The sequence below is a fragment of the Branchiostoma lanceolatum genome, chromosome 6, assembly GCF_035083965.1.
Source record: "Branchiostoma lanceolatum isolate klBraLanc5 chromosome 6, klBraLanc5.hap2, whole genome shotgun sequence".
In the NCBI taxonomy this organism is placed as follows: Eukaryota; Metazoa; Chordata; class Leptocardii; order Amphioxiformes; family Branchiostomatidae; genus Branchiostoma; species Branchiostoma lanceolatum.
The window spans coordinates 15,078,863-15,101,338 of NC_089727.1; the positions used below are offsets into that span (position 1 = coordinate 15,078,863).

Genomic DNA, 22,476 nt, shown 5'->3' on the forward strand with positions numbered 1-22,476 from the left:
CCAGTGACTGATAACTTGGATCCCTGGTAATCTTACAATCTCCCTTACATCATGTCTCCTAATACATCATTTTCTCATCTCCTCCCACAGCGAGAACCCAAGCCACGAATCACAGACAGGCAATCTTGAAGTGAAACTCTAGAACTTAATTCCCAAAGAGAACGATCGTCAGCGGGGAGTTACAACACAAGGTTACGACATGGTGTGTGGGACAGCTCTAAATCTCATCGCAACATTTACATGATATTAGGAAAGAGGGCATAATCAGTGATTCCACAAGACATGCATAAAAATCCGTCTCTACCAAACTCTCAGCTAAGAAGACAGCAGCAAGTAGATTGCTCTACTTTCCTTTTTAATTTCAGGATTATGAGAATCCATTTCACTGCACACGGCTGCCCTAGAAATGTTATAAAACTACCCTGATGATAGCATCAATATATAACAGCCACAACATCTCCTGAGCCTTCTACATGTACATAGTTCAATATAAACTGTTCACTAATTGATCTCATTATGCTTTTATTGTTTTTCATCTTCCCCTGCAATAAAGATTATTGATTATTATTGCTTTTGAGATTTGAACACTTTGTACTCCTCCCTAGACAAGACAAGCCCCTTGAAAGTTGTCCTCTTCTCCTTACTTTGACATTTTCTTGAAGAAGCTAAGAGAAGGAAGATGGATGGCCAAGTAAGCAATATTTGCTTCCTGTAAAATTTTCATTACGTGGCTGTTTGTTGGTGTCATTGTGGGAATACAGCACCAGACGATGTAATAAAACTGTCAGCACTGGTGACTCTCAAGCGAGCAAGTTCCTCTCAACTGTCACTTCCAGTTGCGTCGTAATTGTCTTGTGCGTTCCTCTTTCGTATGCACGAGGTAAAAGTGAAAAGTTTTTATTGGAAAGCAATCTGAAAAGCCAACTTGTATGATTTCCATCAATACAAGAACACTACTGGCAATTTATAAAGTTATTATCAATATGCCAATGTGACAGCTAGAATGTCTATGTGACTTTGTGAGCTTGAATTCACATTCTAACATCAAGAATCATTACAATGAACTGTCCTTAAAAATATTTCATAGCAAGTTACATTGGAAGATTCTATTGCAACTCATACTCATTGACAATTACATGTCTCTGGGATTGGGGACAATACTGAGTTTTGTCCTTTCTCCCAACCAACAGACACACCAATTTGAAATCAGACAAGTCGAAAAGATTGTTTCTGTTATCTGCTGCTGCTTTGTTTGTCTGTCTCTTGATGAAAATCCAACCCTCAAAATTACGACTATCAGTAGTTCGGTACGGGGAATGACAACACTGTTCAATGACAGATTAAAATAGAGCTTCACAAGTCAACTTTATGGACATCGAAACTCAAGACAAATGCCAGTCCATTACTACCAATTGACCCCCTCCTTCCCGAAATAACCGTGATTGCCGGCCCAGTCATCCCTCAGCGTGTCAGACGGCACAGCCTCGACTTGATTTAAAGTGTAGGATTAAATCCTAATGGCAATTAAACCCCAAATCAATAGAGTTTAATGGTGGAGAAAGCCCAAGGAAGGAGGAGGAAAAAGGAGCAATTAAGGCATAGTCATTTCTCATCACAGGCTACCTTGAAAAGTTTGGTATGCCGGTTGAGAAATTACGCTATTTTTCCCAACCACAAGCTCAAAGGAGAGTTGGCCTTTGATGCATGTCAACACTTCTTCATTGAAGGAAAGACATGGCTTGATAGAAGATGCAGAATTGCCAATATTTTATCCTGCGAACATTAACCCAATAAACGGCAGGTAATCCGATCCATTACCGGGGATGTCTTCTGCAAGACTGTCAATGAGTTTGTTCAACTCCTCTTAAATTCTACCTGTCAGCAATGTTAGATATTGAAAATCTGTAGCTTTACACCAGTGTTTCAGTGTTGTTTGAATGTGTTTTCTCTCCGATTTAAACTCATAAATATCAACTTAAGCATACAGTATCTCTGGATTTTCTACATTTCTTCTATAATACGCAACGGGTCAACTTTCTAAGGTGCAAGATTTCATCACAGACTTTTTACACATTTTACATTTAAATTCAATGCCACATATGTCATCATTTCAAACTTTCACACACAGGGCACATCGTATGGGGAAAAGACTTCAACTCTCAAGTGCAAAGGCATGCAACTATGAGCCAAGCTAATCTAAATAACATGACTGTACATCCCTTGCTGCATGCGGTCTGTTCCCAGTGTGCCAATCTGTGTAAGACACAGTCAAGGCTGCACATCCGTCTGTGGCCAATCAATAAAATGTAATCAGCGCTGGACTGAACTCCAGCAGTGCTTCGGTCAGCTATTACAGTCTTTAGGGCATGTAGGCATGAAGACAAGTGATAATTACCATGTCAGTATTGCCTCTGTAAATCGTCAGTAAAAACTGCGCACCCACAGAAATCTACGCTGCCCACAAGAACATGATCTTTCTGAACACTCTGATTGGTTTATCAAACAGCACTGCCCTGTATGCCCCGAGGGTTGTTAGAACAAAATTGTTTTCTTTTCCAGTGAAGCCTGTAAGGGACTGTAAAACTAACTGCCCAGTTCTCTACCTCATAGTAGAGAGGACGTAAAAGGCAGTCGTCCAGAAACTGCACTGCCCGGCAGTTATTTCTCTAGCCACCCATATAAACTGACCCTGAACAATTTGCTTGCAGTTGTTGAAGTGTACTCACACAGTAATTCCCCCGTGATAAAACTAGAAATAGGGTTTTTCCACTCAAAGTATAGAAAGTTAAAGCTTTGTCCAGTCAAAGTACACCTAAATCTGTCCTTTCACAAGAAGAATATTGCCTGACATTGCCTGACTGTGTTGCAAACAAAAAAGCTTTTCTCTACATTGAAAAAAAACTTTGATGAAAAAGCTTAACTTGATGCAACATGCATGCCTCCATAGTCTGGTCAATTGTGTTTGTAAATGGTTTCAAATTTCTACATCTTGAGTAAGACTTTAACAGTAACAGTTATTGAAAGATTTTTAATACCTATGATGAGTCCATGTATCAAAACTTGGTCTGTTAAGCTTTATAGAACTTTACTGTCAGGCCAGATTTCTTTTTGCTGGTACATGTACTTAAGAAAAAATAATGCTAAATTGAAATATTACCATAAAAACGGAGTCTGAGGGCTATACCTAGGCACACACTGTCAGTTTCAGGGAGTGAATATAACGTTGGGTAACATAAATTCGGGATTTTTCCGATAATGGTTGACTGAAATCAATCTAGCAGAACTATAAACCATCCTTTTTTTCTATAATTCTGTCAGTATCATGTACTATCTTTGCACTAATCATATATATGGTAGATTTTGTCTCTACTCGTGCTGACACCATAATATTTCAACTTGAAACTACCGTCCGCCGCACGCACAATGACCGTGCTGTCGGACAGGGGGGCACATTAATTCGGGAGAGAAGATTCGTCTTGAATATCTTACCGCTAATCACATTTTATACAGCAGCTATTCGTTCCATCCTTGGCTTGAGGAGAGTGCTATGGATATAGACGTGTCCAAGTAAAAAAATACACGAAAAAACGGCCGTACCGCACACATCAGGCCAGTTCGGGAACAACCCGTGTGTTGAGTCGGTAGAACTTCACTCAAAGTCGGCCCATCGTCATCATCGGGCAACGTGTAACGTTACATTATTCATGGAAAGTTAGCTGGATGCCGTAGCAATGGTAATACTACTATGTCCATGTGTTCCTTGTTGTGTTAGGAGCAAACTTTGAGGAAAATATCTTCCTCAGTCCACTATCACACGCAGCATTTAGACAAAAAAGTGTTCCTCACAAACCTTTGTCGTCTGCTTGACAACAGGATTCTGGTTAACAATATGGCGGCGGGAAAATACACGTGCCGTAGGTTGTAGCAACAGAGAGGAGTTTTGATGATTGATCACACTTAGAATCCAGTTGCAGGTTAGCAAAAGAGATTGTAATAAGTTGTCTTGTAAATAATTGTGTTGAGCAGGAAGCGGATGTGACATTTTTCTTATAAACCAGCCGACAACCATGTTGTTTAATTCTCCCACGAAGCCCTCAGACTGTTCCAATAAGGGACGGAGAGTTTTTGACCTCGTCGCCTTATAATCCATGCTTATCGAAGCTTTTCAGACAGTGTTCTGAATACGTAAGTCTGTCAGGTTTGCATTTCTAGCGGTATTACTTATGTTGCATCTAGCACATATCCCTAAATACCCCATTTTCGAAAAATCCCGAATTTAAGTACCCCGCAAATTTATGTTACCCAACGTTACATGTAGTAAGATGCAAGTTTTCCTCCCAGCCTTCTGTTTTCATCCTGACTGCATGGTAGTTAATATATTTTTTACTTCAAAATGTCTAAGAACCAAGGAATCAAATTGGTTCAGCCTCAATTTGCAAATATCAAATCTGCCAGTGAGCGTGATGTTTGCAAATATCAAACTTGCCATGATGTTACTTACTTTCCCCCCTGTACTGCGACCCCCACCGTGCTGCGAGGTGTAGACATGGGTGCGACGTAGTTCCACTGTCGGGCCTGTGGGTCCCACCTCTCTACCGTGTTCAGGTAACTCCACCCATCATGGCCGCCGACCGCGTACATTGGACCCTCTAGTACTGCAACACCTGAAAACGGACAGAATTGACCTTTATGTGTCACATAACTCCATCATTTTTTTGCAATGTTTTTAAAGATCTAAAATTCAAATTAATGTAAACAAAACAAGGAAGATCATTTTTCTAAGCAGTGAAGTAACATTTGCTATGAGGATATTTTGTGTGATATGATAGTGGTATTCAACTCCAGCAATGTTTCCTAAATCCAACACTTGTGGGAAAGCATTACATATTCATATGGTTTAACGATCATGCTTGTTTAGTCGACCTTACCTAGACCATGTCTGTGTGTTGACATCGGTGGCATGGAGGTCCATTGTTTGGTTTTGGGGTTGTAACATTCCGTGGTATTCAAAGTTTTTAGTCCGTCTCTGCCTCCAACTACGTACAGTTTCTCCTCAAGGACTGCCACACCGAACTGCAGCCTGCGTCCGTTCATGCTGGCCACCTGTGTCCAGGTGTTTGTGCGAAGGTCATACTTCTCTATACTGGTTGCACCTACAGAGGGGAGGGGGCAAATGATACATTAATTTCATAACATCTTTAAATTAATTTGCTTCAAACATTCAAACACTGAGGCTTATTCTAGGTACTGAAACTCGTATGAAATTCTCTGGGGATGAGACTATTCCTTAAACTTTGACTTCATGTTTCAATGGAGAAATGCAGAGGAAAGAATTTGAAAATGAACACAGATAAGAACAGACTGGATAACTGTAATATATATAGAATACCCACCTGAAAAAAAAAACATTTCAATGCAAAATGCACCAGCAGTCGAGAAACCTTTGTGTCATTGATTCTAACATTCAAATTCGGCATTTAAATTTTTGACATCGGCGCAATCAGCACACTCGAAGTGAGTTCAAATATCGTTCGAATTGAAGTTGGGAAGCCCGGGCCGTGAAGTAGGGACTGTTCTGAACACCTGTATCGAAGGTTATCGCAGCCAATATAAATAGTACTTATAATGTAATACCAGCAAGATACAGAGTTGGTAGACAGCTCACCTTTAGTTGAGTCCATCCCGCCGACAGCGAAAAGCGATCCGACGGTGGACTTCCTGGGCTTGGTCCTGGGGCTCTGCATCATGGGTCTCCTCTCCGGGAGGAGGTGGTACTTCATGGCCTCCATCAGCAGCTTCTGGCACTCCGGCTGCTCTTGGATCAACATGTTGGTCTCTATGTGGTCAGCTAGAAACTAGCAAGAACAAAACATAACATATAGTGTTAGTACTATCCAGCATTATGATTATACTGCTGCTGGGGTCCCTGACACGGGCGGGCAGCAGTCGGTTAGCCTTCAACACCACACTTCCAAGTTTCTTTGTCCAGCGGGTCCACGCTAGTGAGGCTGCACACCTTAATGTTCTTCCTAATGCACTCCATCTAAGACTTCTTTGGTGTTGTAGATTTTGTGAAACATGAAGTTACTGTAATAAGGTACTGTTACAGTACTAAAAACTCTGAATGTCCATTTTTGAGGTTCACTGGAATTCAATGCATCCTGAACAAATGTCTTTGCAAACCACAGAGCTCTACCTTCATCATTACCATCGTAGTCGCCGCATATCAGATTTACCATCACAGTGCACAACAATTTGTGCCATGCTCAGTAACAGGTACTACTAGTCCTTTAGATTGACTAACAGAGAGATATAGCATAACAATAAGAAATCAATATTCTTTAACCTTCTCCCTGCTGCCTAACTCTGTAACCAATGGGGAATTGGGTGAAAAATGGCTGCTTCAGTGTGCTAAAGGTTAATCTGCACATGTACTTTAAATTTTGCTAATTTAGGCTTAATAATGAGAAACGCTCAGGATGTGGTAGACCTACCTGAGGTGTGAGGAGGGGGAGTCTGATATGACACAGCAGTCTGGCCAGGTCCTTTTTCCTGGAGTCGGGCTCGTGTTTCACCCACAGCAGCAGCGCCTGGAAGATGGTCTCCTCCCCGGGAACGTTCAGGTCGTCGCTGGAGAACAGCTTCGCCACCTCTCCCGACGGCAACATCAGGAACTCCTGGTTCTTTATCACCTCAACAAAGTTTTCCTATTCAAAACAACAACAACAACAATAAAAACGGTCAGACATTATATTCAACATGTAAACGCTCTGTGATAAAGCAAGGCATAGAACTGTCCATCTATGAGAAATCATCATTCTGCATCCTCGTGTCTTTGGATGGGTTTGCTCATGGTGGCTCCCGACATCTTCTTTGATGGCTTAACAACCAATTCTTGAGTGGCAGTCTCTACTACATTTCAACATGAGAAATATGTCCAATGCAGGAGGTAAAACTGCATCATAATACTAACGATTATCACATTGACATTTAAGAAAATCAGAAACAACAAACCAAAATTGACAAGTCTTATATACATGTGGACAAAAACTTGTGTCTCAACCTACAAGGTAGTACTCTGTATCCATAATGCTAAAATATAAGACTCGCAGGACCCTCTACACAAAGATGACTGATAGAGAATGACAGCGGTCCACTAGCGTCGTGGTAACGCAAGGGTCAGTCAATCGAAAATTTCACAATTACTGATGGCATTGAATTGGACAGTTAAGCACAGGGGGACAGATGGCTTACACAATTCAGTCTCCCCAAATAGGGCGCACCAATAGACAAGAAGTATGATGGATGATAAGCGAATTCTGCTACAAAATTGAATGACAGCGTATGTACGGGTGCTACATATCTCCCTTCGTATCAGGTCCTAGTTGTACCAAAATAGCATGGATGTCTAAGCAACTGATTTTTGTACTGTATTCAATATATCATACATGTAGGACAGTAGCAGTATCACAAGGGCATGGGCTTGCTACTCAATGGTTGTAATTTCTATACCATGTAATATTTTTAACATGATAACATTGACAAACTTTTTGGGCTGTTACATGTTACACGTACGTTCAAGGGCCAACATTTCCAACCACATGCAGAATAATTCTTTTCTGAAAGTGTTGTCTTATGACACATTCAGCAAAAGCCATTTTTAAATGATACACCACTACCAGATCCAGAAGAACGACATCACACAGGAAACAATAGTTTCCCATCTCGCAACGAGGGAGGGGTAATATAACAGCTGCTGACTCACGGTGGTGAAGTTGTGTGCAACTTTTAACAGATCCATGCAGCCGTTGGCATCTGCGAACTGCCTGATACCGATACAGTTTGACGGGTGCAGCTGTTTCATGAGGAAGCCGCAGCAAGCCTCCACCACTTCGGACAGCTGCAGGATACTGGCCGTGGACAGCAGACTCTCCACGTTGTCTTCCTTCAGTTCCAGTTTTCCTGTAGCGATAAACAACACATACAATAAACAACAAGGCAAGATACACCATGACACATATAATAATCCTTTGTGAACAATGTCTCAAGTACAATTTATCATTACGTCAAATAACCAAACTATACTATAAACTTCAGTGGCAAATGGTCTTTGAATGTGAAAGTGTTCTGTTACAACGGTTATATTTTCTTATGCTTAAAAATACTTTATTTGACACAATACTATCATAGTAGGTATAACCCGAGGGATCATCAAGATTGCATCATTGTTGCACAATATTATTGAGAAATCCAGCACATTGACAAGTTAATTTTAATAATCCATTCAGTCATCTGTGACTGAATTAGAACTCTTAAAACTCAATAACGTTCCAAGTCACGGAAATAAAAATCACTTTGCATCAGCAAAATAAGGTTATAGGTTATTTTGTGACTGAAGCATCTAAGTTTCAGAGACAGTATGTCAAAATCATTTCATTAAGCTTAAAGTACATATAATATCGGAGAGATGCCTTGGCATACACATGTATATCAATCAATGACTCTAACAATACAAGTGAAACATTTTCCTTCCATCCACTAGAAATTAACCAGGAATAACCAATCAATACAAATCCATTCAAAGTTAATCATTTCCGATTCCTCTTATGCTTCTCATATCCATATCCAATCAACTACCAAGTACATGATATCCCTTTCCTCCATGGCCTTGGAAGTAATCATTTTCCAAACATCCTTCATTACGACTAGCCTCCCTCAGAAACAGTGATTCGTCATGATTCCAGAGAAATATTGAGGACAGTAATAACTTCTATTCCCTTATGGAAATACATAAAAATATGTCCCAAAGGAAAAAACTTCTTGATCCAATGGAGACTTGAGATGATTCTTTGGGCAACACAAAAATGTTCCTTGCTTCTAGTTAACATGTATTGTCTAGTAATCAATGGTTCTGCTTTTGGATAGGTCTAAAATCAGAATCTGTATTAATTCACTGGACAGGTGCATTAGATTGATAACATGGCTCTCAAGAATTTCAAGACTGTTTCCCATTTTCTTAATAACCCAGTATTTATAGATGCCTTCTAGCTATACTTCTAAAGCATAAATCAGAAAATGGTGGTGCTATACCCAAACGATTGGGACATATCTCTCTTGACCAAAGATAGGGAATTTAAAGGCCTGGAAAAAACACCATTATCCAACCCACTATTTCCCCCACACCTACAAGTATAATATAATGTCTACATTTACTGGTCCATTTTCCAGGTAATCCTTCAAACTTATTGAGTTTCTGGATGTCCAATGTTGCAAAGTGGCCTACTTGATACAAGCCAGCCTGAAGGCCTCACTGCACTTACTGAATACCTGAAACGGGGTTGTGACTTTGTGGTCTCAGCAATAAAAGACTCTTTATTGAAAGTCAATAGCTTCAGGCATTTAGGGGTTCTTCCTAATGGCCGTCTCCTGTCTATAAAGAGACAGTTTGGCCCTCGGGTCCTAAATCTGCGTTAAGCCTGACTTTGGTCTGACATGGAAATGAGCTAATGATATATTAAGGCCTGCCTTGGACACCAATCTCTTAGCTGGTGGAACTTTCTTACCGTTCACTCTCTTCTAACTTTTTTTTGCTGAAGATTTTAACAATAATTCACAAAAGTGGATATAGTATTCTTAATACAATGCCCACACACTAATTCTATTTCATTGACTAAAACAATGAAAATAAGTTTGCATGATTATGTATAGGGTACATTCTGTAAATGTCCTTCAGATACAAGCATGTACCTCAATAACAGGTTGGTTACAGGCAGCCATTTTGACCTTGAAATTACCGCTATTGCTAGTGACTAGATAACACAAAGACATTTCACTGCACAGTAAAGAAGTCACATGAAACTTTCTAAGGGGCAAAAGTACAGTGGATGTAGGGTTATGAACATGATGAAGGCTTCAGATTTCAACACCGCTTGTCCGTAATGGCTTTTACTACTGGAAAGCTCAATTTCACTTGTATTGAAAACACACTGAGTTTGCTATTATTGCTGACAAAAAAAGAAACAGTCCTGATAAAATGATTAAACTGCTCTTAAACCTTTCATTCCCTGTCAAGAAGCTACATGTACAGGGGGATTAGAGGCTTATCATCAACCTTCCCAGAGTGGTCAGGAAACAGCTTTATCAAAGAGAATCTTTCAAAACCTGGAAGCTCTAAAACCCTTCCCCCACACAGGAGAAGCGACACAAATGGCCTGCCTTTCTGCTGGAGGCCGGGATGTTAGCTTTAATGGTCCTGTTTTGTTCTGGACGGATTTCCAGTTTCATCAGAACTGGCAACCTAAATGGGCCAGGCGGAACTTCATAGCAGGAAGCACAGAGAGGAAGTCTTTTGCGAAGCCATTGCCGCAGCCAAATGGTTCTGAAGGGCTTTCCCTGCCAATCTCAACCTCCATAATGTACACTGGTGTTGAACAGGAAATAGGTGGCAATGACTTGCCCTTGACCCCATGGGCACCTGTGTTCCTTAAGAGCTGTCATGGCCATTGGACACAGTAGCAGCAGACAAACAGGCGGATTTGAGACTGTCAGTACCTGCATTTCCAATGAACTTTCGAGGGAATAAACAGGCCAGAATTTTCAAGGGAAGAAAGCTTTATTATGCAAATACCTAAAACTGGTACACTGAATGATTCAACCTTCTCCCGCTGAATTCTATTCTCTCCTACCTGCTAAGTGAACAGAACTGTATAGTATTATCTATGGTTTTAATCATGTAAAAACAGCCTCATCTTGTATCATACAATCATAAAATGATGAAATCTACCGTGGCCACTGCAATATCTTTTCAGCGCTGTCGCTTAAACTACACCCGTTCCTGAAACATGATCTCCAGAATACTAAACGTTCCCGAGGAATGAATAAAACATTGTAATTTGAGTCTGCAACCCCCGGGTTAACGTATAGGCTTTCCCTGGCTACAACATCGCAATCTCAGGGATCAAGATCTGAACTGCCGATATCCGATAATGGCTGTCGACCCAAATCTTTAACATCTACAAGACCATAACGCTGTTCTGAAAGATGCCCTACTTCGACCTTACAGTCTTGTTTTTGGCGGTGTTTCAAAGTGGACAAAAAGACTAAACGATCTTGCTGCAACCTGGTATATGTTAGCTGGTAAAGGGGCTACAGCTGACGCTTGAAACCACAGCTCTACTGGCTACATGGGGATCACCTGTAACCTTGTCCAACATTGAGACTAATGGAACCTGTTGATAACTTTTACGGCATCAATCTTAGCACTGCCAAACAGTTTTGCTGGACACTTTGATTGAAGAGATAGTTCTACTGCGATAAAGATCTTTATGAGAATGTGATACTTTGGTGTGAAAATGGTGCCAGGTTTTTTCAAAATATTTTGAAACACAGAAAAAAAATCTTTAACATTTGAAGAAATGGTCTTTGAAGAAAAAAGCTTTTGGATGGCCTTTAGTTCTCTTTTCGAGCAATGATCTTCTTCTTCATGAAAAAGAAGAAAAAAATGCTCTTGATGTAGAACTGCTCGGTGAAGAAGCATTTTCACCTTTTGATGCTTTTGACTGCAATTAATCTGTTTTAGCAGAACCATTTAACATATGAGATTTTGCTGACACAAGTAGAAAATTGTACTGATAGAGCAATAAACCTAAGTGGACATCGATTAAAACTATGATGGCTATCCCTTAGCAGTCCTTGGACTCTTTCATCTAGATTGTTTCATTAATAACAAGTGTCTTGCTGTTCTTCAATGAGGTTAACTGCTGTCTCAAGGGATGCAACCCAAATCCAGTGACCAATACTTTACCATTGAAAAACCCACAATGGTTTGTCACCAGTACATCATTGTAACAGATGCTTGTAATCTTACTTTTCTAAAATTCCTTCAGTACATTCTTACTTCTGTGGAATGTGATAGAGACATTGTGAAGATTATTTTTGAATGAACTGGTACTGATTTCACTTGGAGGGTACAGGTGATAACCACAGTCATATGTTCAGCACCATGGAAATTGCCTGTTAAATCTGTGATGTCATTTCAGCACCACGGATAGAAATTGTTGAGAAGACAGGATCAATTAAAATAATGTTCTGGATGTGCAGCTGCTAACTTTTTGACACTTCCAAGTATAAGCTGTTCCTTGGTTAATCCTACATATATATTTAAAGGGAAACTTTTGCCCAACTCCTTGCACATCTTCACAATTTCGTAAGGACATCTAAACTGCAGCTCTACCCAGCATGAAACATATCACAACCCAGCTATGACTAACATCTTGAAATCTAGGGATCACCAATGGGGGCACGGAAGGTCGTACTCTATGAACTCTTAATGGTCTTTGATCAGATCCTTACCTTCATCTTGATTCTATCATGGCCCCCATGGCTCCCCTCCAACCACATTACATCAATTCTCGCTGGCATTTCTTCCCTCTATTCTACTCCATCATTTCCCGTGTGTCGCAATTGAGCAGCCAAAGACTATTGCCATTAATAGATTCAACTAGAGGTCGTAGCCAAAGGTAGGGGAGGTCAGAAACTACTGCGTTAACGAGTGTTACTGGGGTCCCTTGGCTTTTCTCCATCACACCACGCCAATCATTGGTAGCCTTGAACTTGGACCTATCCACTGAATTATGAGGCAGATTTCCAGTCTTCTTCATCTTCCTGCCGGGGGAAGGTGAAGCGAGAAGTTCTAAAGGCTACAGGGTCAGAGACTTGGGACCACGGAGGTCAGGCGGCGTGCTGTGGAAATTTGGTTAGTTCTTCATTCATCCGAATCTGATGCACAGAGTAAAAGGGTGATAATATAGGTGGAAATCACATTTTCAAGTCATCCATATCAAAAGTGAATGTCCATCCTTGGGGCCAGATTGTGTATGTGTGAACACCAAAGAACACTCAATGTAGTGAAGTCTTAAAGAAAGAAAAAAGATGATCCTGTACATAATTTCGTACCATTTCACCTGGTACCTAAATTTCTATGGTAAAATTTCAAATTCCAATTTTTAACAATGCTGGCTTTAACAATGCAAGCGAATCAAAGGAATATCATCCTATTTCATATGTCTGAACATAGTGATATAAGATAACAGCCTGTCACAACAACAAAAGAAGACAGACAACTACCTGAGGAAACTGTTTCTGGAAAGCTTTTCCATCACTCAGTAACAAATGCCATTTGGACGGTTTAAGTTTCAGAGGATAAATGGTTACAGAACAAATTTAGGGTTGACTTCGGTATGATGCATGGAGTCCATATAGTCAAGTTAATGTCTCAAATTTTGAGCACACATGAGGGCACGTTGTTCTTCCCTTGAGGTAGGCAAAATTAAGTTTGCTCTGCAAAGGCAATGTCATACATGTAAAACTCTCTAAGAACACAGCTAGCAAGTCCTTGTGTATGTTTACTTTATACCATTAAACAAATTGCTAATAAGTATCCAAATCAACTTCTTAATAGGATCTATACAAAAGATTTTCAAGTATGGTTTTGGAGTGAGTAACCCAAAGTAGTAGGGACATGTGCTAGAAACATTTTATTTTCAAACTCAATATTTCCCCCCTAGAATCATTAACAAACCAGTCTGTCATTAGTTCTATACTACTTGTGCACCTTGAAGGTCAACAAATGAAAGTAATCGTTGATTGTAAAAAACTCCAACCGTCTATTTAGACCAGCCCTACCAACTGTGATCAGAGCTAATGCCATTAGTGGTTACTGAATATCATGGGGACTGAATTCAGAATGCATCAATCAATGGAACAGGAAAACTCCATTACACTGATGAATACCATAATTTGACCAACTAAAGTAATGGTCCCATTTGGGAACTCATAGAGAACTTTTCACTTTTTTGCAACCTGTCATGGAGAAGGCAGATGTCTATTGTACATGTACTAGCAAAAACAGAAACTGCTAATAACGGTCACAAGCTCATACATTTAGTGAAAAAAGAAAACTTCTTGACAATATGCTACATAAGTACTAGGTTGGTTATTGATGTATTTAATATCATGTGAAGCTAAAAATCAAAAGGGTGATGCTCATAAGACTTGCAAATGTTCAGTAGAAAAGTCCATACATAAGAGCTAGCGTAAGCATCCATATTGTACACATGACTTGGCAGAGACTTCATTCTTGTACAGGACTGTTAAGCCATAGCCGATACTGTAGGGCTGATGTGAATTTGGATTTTACCATGGTCAATGTTGATCGACAGAGGCTATATATATATATCTATCTATATCTATACATGCACCTCTAAAACTAGCTGCCGTAAGACTGATCTACTCTGGTTTTCCTTCTCCATGGGTGTTGAGCTGCCATCAACCTCATCACTTATACTGAAAATCTTGGGACAACTGATAGATTCTTCAATCCTTCATGACTCGTTAATCCAACACAGACCTCCTTACTTGCCTCCAGAACATAACCCCAAACTGTCAGATAAGTTATCAACTCATAACAGTGCCCAAGAAAGGGAGAAAAATTGCAGGTGACGGGGGTTAGAAAGATGCAGATCTTTCAATCTATGTTGTATTGATCTGAGGCAGAGAAGGAACTCGGTAAAGAATTGTTAGTGTTCCTTACTGGATGATCAAATCAGTACCAAGGACAGGGAAGCAGAATCTGGAATACATGTCCGCTATCGTTTTGTTAAGGATTTTCCAATCTTGTGATCCAACAATAAAGATTGATATGCTCAAGGCCTTCTGTGGGATAGATGAGAAACATGATTCATAGCTTACAAATATCTACAGCATTAGTACATACTTCACAGATAGGTTTGAGCTTCTTTTTGCATTCTGTTAAAAGAAAGTTGAACATTGTATTACCAAAGTGTTCATAGTTTTTGGTGCCTGTGAAGCTGGTGTGCTATGTTTAAAGGTGGTTATATCAGTTGATCAACATAGATACAGAGTGACACATGTACATAGTATGATTCCAACCTTACATAAATGAGGAAGATTGAACCACTGGAATCATACTGTTCAATAGTATAGAGCTGTATGCTGGACTCCCCAAACTATCCAAGTATGAGCCAGGCCTGCTGGACACTGTTTTTGAAATGACAAGGAAGCAGATGCGAACTGATACCTGGAAGACAACCCCGCAGCTATGTTGATGTACTAAGGAGAGACACTGGTCTACAGGATGATAGCATGGGAAAAGCTATGCAGGACAGAAGCTTCCATGGTGGTTCGGGTGGCAGAGGAGGACTGGCACCCAACATAAGGCAAATAAACCCAGCTAGAGTAATGGAGGAGAAAAAGCAATTAAGGTGATAATGGTCACTACTCATTGACTAGCCTTTGAAATCTAACCTTGTCCCTTGAAAATATATGGTCCTGTCATAGTGATAAACCTGCCATCTGGATATACATGTACTCTCTAACAAATGCACTAAGTAAAGGACGGGACTAGCCCTCATAGTTTATCTGGCACTCGACAGTCCCTGTTTATTGAATGACCTTCAGAAAAAAATTGCTAGTAGAAATTCTCCACAGAGAAGCAATAATGTCCTGATGATAAAGCTGTGCAGTAAGCTATCAAAGGGTTGACTAGTAGACATTTTAAACATCAACGGTGATGCAGAATTTCAGCTCACTTTAGTCCAATTTCTGGGTGATTCATTTTGGGTTTAAAGCACTAAGTCTTGTTGTATAGTGCCACATAATTACAATGTACTTTGGGATTTGTGAAACCTCTTATCATAACACACAATAAGACTGACAGATGATGATCCTGAGTGTATAAGATATCCAAACATAGGTCTTCAGATGGATATCATTAATATATATTGACCTGAACTTCTGACATGTCTTTAATTCACTGACATTGATTTCTACTACATTGTGCTTGACAAACATTAGAATTTCAATCAGAATCTAACTGAAGGAATCCTGACTAATATTAATTGATAAAACACATCCAAAACTTCTCTGCACCTAATGCAGGTGCAGCCATGTAGTTGCCTCCATGTCTATTCATCAGGAATCCTTGTCTGGAAAATAGTTGTTGTCGTCCTTGACCCCATACTACTACTGAAGTTCTGACCAGTATCAGGGCTGTGGCGTCTAGATCATAGTAGATGTGTGCTGACATGCACACACATTCAGATTTACATGTACTTCTAAATGATTAATAAGGACAGAGACTCCAATAAACCTAGACAAGGACGACACAACCCAGACTCCCCACACAGACCATGTATCATGGAGCGACTGGCATTATCTATGGGACATGGGGGCAAGAACAATGATTCTTCTGACCGCAACCGACTTAATGACGCCACAGTATGATAAGTCTGACTCGACCAGACTAGTTTATACGTGCAGCCTTTACAGCTACGGCGACAACCATGGCTCATTCTTGCAAACATCAGATGACCTCTGATCAGGTACTTCTCCCTTGTAAAATGCTTCCCGGGAAGTAGCTCTGGGATAACGAAAAATGCCCTTGGCTGACAGTCACAGAAAATCTTTAGAGTCACATGTATCGAGTTGCAGAGGTGCTCCAACCGGAGGGCATGTAATTTCATCTTGGGATGGTGATGTCGGCTTTGATTGATAATCAACGACAAAGTTTAGCCTAATCATTGTCAACTGCACCAGCATGGCTACATGTAGTTATGCTGGGGGCCAGAATAAGGTAATTGTGGGTTCCAAACTTCCAATCATGGATGTATTTGGTCACAAAATTCATCTTTACTGTGAGGAAGAAAGCTGAAATCTCACAGTAGGCACAGTGGGACTGGGAGTAAGGTTTTGTGATGGCAGGTCTTTTCTAACATTACCACAACAATGTCAGAGATATCCCAGCTATTAGAAAACCCTCCTGTGTCCTTTTCATAGGCTATATTTTTTGGGGCTAGGATGAAGCACTCTGGCCATCACTTCATGAGTGTTACAATTTCATGCATGGTACATGTACGCAGACAGTACTATACATGCTCTATTTCCCCCCTCTTTCTTAAATAACCCTTCATCATCTGGTCATGATGGGCTTACGGGTGCTCCTGGCCTTCTCTATCCCTCCCTATCCTCCATTGCACTGGGCAGGTCTTCCAAAGACTTCCAAATAACCCCCATCAAACCTAAAAAATGCCAGTGTACATTGTACACAACAGCACATTCAGACAGCCCGTGTTCATCCCATTGTGCAATGAGAAGCTGCAATCTGTCGAGGTTCCTTAGGAACAGCCTGACATTTGACTGCGGCAGTAATGGTGGAGCCGAATCATCCCCCGGTAGCCCAAATTACACCGGACCTGCGGACCTCTTGATACGACTGCAATTAAAGGATCTGACAGAGACATATGCGATGGATTTACACAATTTTGACTCAGACGCAAGGTGGGCAAAGTCTGTGAAGTGATGACTACCAAACTGTAATACCGTAGTGGTGACAATGCTGAAGTACATGTAGTAGTGGGAGGGGGGCTTTTCTGGAACTACTATTTCCACTCTGTTGCCTTATTATCTACGCCGAGGAACTCGGAGTAGATTATGTTTTCGGTTGAGCCGGATGTTGTGTGGGTCTGTATGTATGTCAAGAGCATAACTCGGGAAACCTTTAATAGATCTTCATGATATTTGGTAGGTGTGTAGTGGTTGTGCAAAGGTAGGTCAAGTTCAAAAATCGTTTACCTGGCGTTTTCCAACAGTACTGCAGCGGACTTTTAATTTTTCTGTGTTTGTATGTGGGCAAAAAAAGTGACGGAAACGTTGATGGATCTCAATGATTTTTGGTAGTTAGGAAGAGATTGTGGAAACGGAGGTCAAGTTTAAAAATGATTCATCTGGCGCTTTCCTACAGTACTGCAGCAGGCTTTGTGTGTGTGAGAGTTTGTATGTCGCCAGCATAACTCGAGGAGCTGTTGACGGTTGTGCATGATATTTAGTGGATAGTTAGGGGTGTCAAAGAGGAAGGTCAAGTTCAATAATGGGCCTCCTAGCGGGTATATGAGGTACTGCAGCGGAGCTTCAACGTTTGAGGCCAAATTTTCTGGAGGCGTCAGGTTCATGATTTTTAGGTAGTATATAGCTTCTGGGACGGCAAGTGAGTGGTGTGAATTATGGCCCCCTAGCTGCTCGTTTGGAACTGCAGTTGGCGTTTTTGTTAATACCTTTGGAGACGAATAACTTCAGCAGGGATTGACGGATTATCATAATCTATGGCATGTGGATAGTTTCGGTGATGCTTTACATAATTGAATACTTGTCATGCAAATAAGACGGTAATTTGCATAATAAATGAGGAAAGTTTATCAATCCACCAAAAGCTTGTAGTCAAATTTCATGCAAGTGCTATGGTAATGATTTTCAAGTGGTGTACAGCTCTTGGGGCAGGTAATAATGATGTAAGTTTAGACCCCCTAGTGGCTTGCTTAGAACTGCAGTGGGCTTTTTTGATGTTACCTTTGGAGGTGAATAACTCGGGTAGGGTTTGATGAATTTGCATTGCTTTGGACAGGTAGGTTATTGAGGTAATGATTAACAAATATAGACATATGAAATTGTAATCAGGGTCTAATTAAGTGGTGAAATAGGCTTGTTTATGATTGCGTTTAAGTACCTTTTGTTGACCTATATTCAAGGACAACACCTGCTTGTCAGCAGGCCTGTGTAAATTAGATTGATGCTCTCTGGTGATCTCACTACCACCGTCCAAACTACTCTCCCGCTGGGACGGAGCTAAATCAACAAACACAGGAAAGGTCAGGCCCTGTGAGGGACTATCGTCAACCAGATGGTCCTGACGTCGTACCTGATAGGGAAACACTACTTCATTCAGCCACCTAAAGAACGCAACAACGAACTTGTCTTCCAGTCTTCATACGAGGTCAAAGTTCGAAATTCCTCCGACCCTATCATCGTTACCTACCGCCCGGGAGGGGAACTGCCGTCACCGAGAAATTGTCCTTCCTTGGCAACACGTCTTGGGTGACCATGGAAGAAATTAGAGAGTCCTCCACCAATGATCTGATGGCTAAGGGAATCATTCAAAGAATCGATGTTTCAGCTACCACACGCGTTTCTGATGCACTGGTTTGTTGTGTCCAGCAGGAGTCAGGACTAACGAGCCCGGTAAATTATGTTACCAACGTGAGGTGCACAGGAGACAGGAGAGGGGCAAAGTACACGGACTATCCTATTGTGCGAGCAGGGGGGTAACGTTCATCAGTACGCAGGACTAGAGAGTCTGTCTGATCTTTAGTGCGATACTTTGTCTGCTGGTCACTCTCACTTTCACTGTCACTCTGGTTTGAAAAACCCCTCAAAGTGATCATCATCTGACACGGTCTCAGCATCGCCGTTAACGTCTGTGGTTGTGTGCGATGTTTGTGGTCCCGGATTTTTGTAGTCAGCATAACTCAAGAATGGATGGATTATGACGATACTTGGTACGAGTATGACTATGTGGGCAGGTATTGGGAAGACGAAGGTCAGGGTCGATTTTGGGCCACTGGTATGTGACCCTGGTACTTCAGCAGAACTGAACGTGCTATGGTCTTGATCCTTTGGTGTCAGGAAGCTTGTGATGTAAGTAGAATTGTTGTAGTTTTGGAAACCCTAGCAGCTTGCTCTTGATCTGCAGTGACATTTTGTCAAAATATCCTAAACGAGAATAACTGAACACAGCCACCAAACTTCAAGTCTCTTGACTATTGGTATAATCCCCTGATTATTCGGCGAAGATATGTGTTCGTGGAACTCTAGTTGCACAATGATTTTCAATTCTCATGCAGCAATCAAGAGGCTCATGTTGGTTTGCAAATTATATAACTGTATATTTCTCTTCACCTGAACTAAAGCATGAAAGAACAGTCACATTGTCAAACATCCACATATACATGCCTGCATGAAAAGTATAATATCGTTTTCTGACATTTTATTTGCAATGATGATGAAATGATAACAATGACTCGAGAGCTATTATAAAAACATATAGAACCTATAGACAGAAGGCATATTGACCTTGTAGAAGTCTATCATTTTCTACCTGGAATTAAACAGGCCGAACGGGAGACCCAAGCCCATTACCTGTTCTGACAGTTTTGTTACACTACTGTGAATGGCTTTGGAATGGAAAATGGGATGTTGTGCCCATCAAACCAGATGGTAGCAGTGCTCACTCTAATGGTTTTACACACCACGCTCCCTTCCTTTACTGCAGGGCCAGTAAACGGACTCGACATGCACCGGTTAGACTGCTGATGGGGTTTGTATAAAATACAGCCCCTTTCGGGACATTTGTACCTGGGACAGACCACTGATGGAGCTATAGGGATTTTCCACTTTAACACAATGCAGGACAGGGCCTGAGGACGCACAGTAAAGTGACTATGACATCATCAGGGCATACCAACATGCTAATGACAGTTTGAAAGTAATTGCTAGAAACATGTAAATCATGTTTTTGAGGCCTGAACATAAATGTATCTTACAGCTCTTGTTAAATGTATCTTACAGCTCTTGTTACATTGTTAGTGAAAATTATCAAAAAGACCTGCTGAAATAAATCTGTGTTTTAAAGATCTATGACTATGGAGAGGCAGAGTGGGCTTACATGTACTGTCCAGGGAAGCAGCCGACTTGATGATGATGAACTATGACACGTGTTTGTCGTGGGATGATTTTTTCTTGGATTATTTCAGAGAAAGACCTGTGTATGTTCTGCAAGTGTTAAATGTCCTTTTGATCACATAGGGACACTACACTACACTTACATTTCCCAAAAGTATGACTGTAAAATACTAAATCCTTATCTTCAGCAAGCAGGTACCTTTCCTATTCCCATCGCTCAGTCAAACGCAAATAGCAGCAACAACATATAAATCCTCTCAACAAAGCTTTTGGGAGAAGTAATCTGACGACACTTAAGCAGAAATAAAACTAACACTTCATGCAGTGATGAGCTCTTTTCTATTAATTGTAATTTCATGTCTGCCCCCCTTCTGCGTGTGATATGACAAGCATGCTGTGAATTGATAGGATTAATTGTATTCTCCCATCTGCATGCCCTGGGCAAGACGGTAAGCTGCTTATATCATCAGAATTTACTCATAATACCTGCATGGGTCAATGAAGAAATACATTTCCTCATTTTTCACCAATCATGATATGCTAATGCCACCATCAGATAAGATATAAGCAGCTTCTAAAGCTGACTGTAACAGACAACACATTTGTCAAATTCTTAGAATTAGCTTTGGGATGATTTGTCTGGATTACCATGGTTTAATCCTCCTTTTAATGGTAATGCCATGGGCTAAATATAAAGCACAAGCTATGATTTGCCGATTGCTTAGGGAGTCAGCATTGCATCATCCATATGGTAACACCTTGTCCTTAATTCTCCCTGTTGTTACAGGGTTTGGAAGAAGAGCAGGTTAACCATCTTCTGTCTCTCTCTTGGTTGTCCATCGTCTGTGATGATTATATCCTTGTGCATCCTATCTTGTTCATCTATTCAGCTGTCAAAAGCTCCATAAGATGAGTGGATCTAGAGGGGGGGATTCAGGGGCTTCTACCCCTTTTTTCATGCTAAAGTAAGGGTTTTCTCACATTTTAAAAGATTGTATGTATGGAGAATCCTGTTTTATGAAATCCTAGACCCAACACAGTACATGACATGCATGCATTAGTGTGTCCTACTGCTCTAAAGCACAGCTACTGATCAAGACAAGTCATTGAATGATTCCCTTGGCAAAAGAGTCTTAATCAGAAATCTACATGCATGTTTTGGTTGTTGACCATAGCATGTCTAGAACATGAGATATAAAAATTGCTGCAGCAGTACCTAAGAACTCTACCAGGTGGCCCAAAATCTAATCATTTCCAGCATATAAAACCAATCCATCCCATCGTTCTTAAGTTATCTTGTTCACCAACCAACCGACCGACAGACAGACAGACAGACAGACAGACAGACAGACAGACAGACAGACACACAGACAAATACTGCCTAAAATATACCCTCATCTCCATTTCCATGGAGGTAATGAGACATCTACATGTATGTATTGGTTGTTAAATAAACCAGTGCCACTGATTCGACTCACAAGGCAATTAGCTTTTGATCATTTGGCAGGAACTTTGTCAAGTCAAAGATTGTTGCCGTTTCTACAGATCATGCGTTCATCCCCATCCTACAGCCTCATCAGTGATTCGATTTTCCAGAAAGCCAATACTGTTACAAGCAGCTGCTACATGCTGATAAGGGAAAACCGTTGCTACATGCGTCATCTGGACAGAATTGTAACCTACTAACAAGTGGGGCAAGTTTATTCAGTCAACATTGGGGTAAGCGATGTAAAAGATGTCTTCGATATCAACTCCAAGTTTCCGGTTCACTGTTGTCAATGACAAATGATGAATATTTTCTTATTACAACTGATACTAATCCTATTTTCTGGATTCTATATGCTAAGATACAATAATCGTATCAGGTAAAGACTAAAGGAAGACAGA

General features: G+C 40.7%; 1 protein-coding gene and 1 long non-coding RNA gene across 16 annotated transcripts in view; one reads left to right on the plus strand and one right to left on the minus strand.

Moving 5' to 3' along the window:
• The window catches only part of LOC136436793 (kelch-like protein 5), a 128,927-nt gene that overhangs the window by 5,587 nt on the left and 100,864 nt on the right, over window positions 1–22,476 (minus strand). For all 15 annotated transcript variants that reach the window (XM_066431115.1, XM_066431119.1, XM_066431121.1 and 12 more), the window contains 5 exons: window positions 7,766–7,962; window positions 6,495–6,707; window positions 5,666–5,855; window positions 4,929–5,153; window positions 4,502–4,664 (listed from right to left, as the gene is read on the minus strand). In XM_066431115.1, the coding sequence (XP_066287212.1) occupies window positions 4,502–4,664; window positions 4,929–5,153; window positions 5,666–5,855; window positions 6,495–6,707; window positions 7,766–7,962 (988 nt within the window). The remainder of the gene's footprint in view (window positions 1–4,501; window positions 4,665–4,928; window positions 5,154–5,665; window positions 5,856–6,494; window positions 6,708–7,765; window positions 7,963–22,476) is intronic.
• Window positions 17,075–20,913, plus strand: LOC136436797 (uncharacterized). The gene is made up of 2 exons (XR_010756088.1): window positions 17,075–17,355; window positions 20,180–20,913. It is a non-coding gene; the product is annotated as an uncharacterized lncRNA (long non-coding RNA).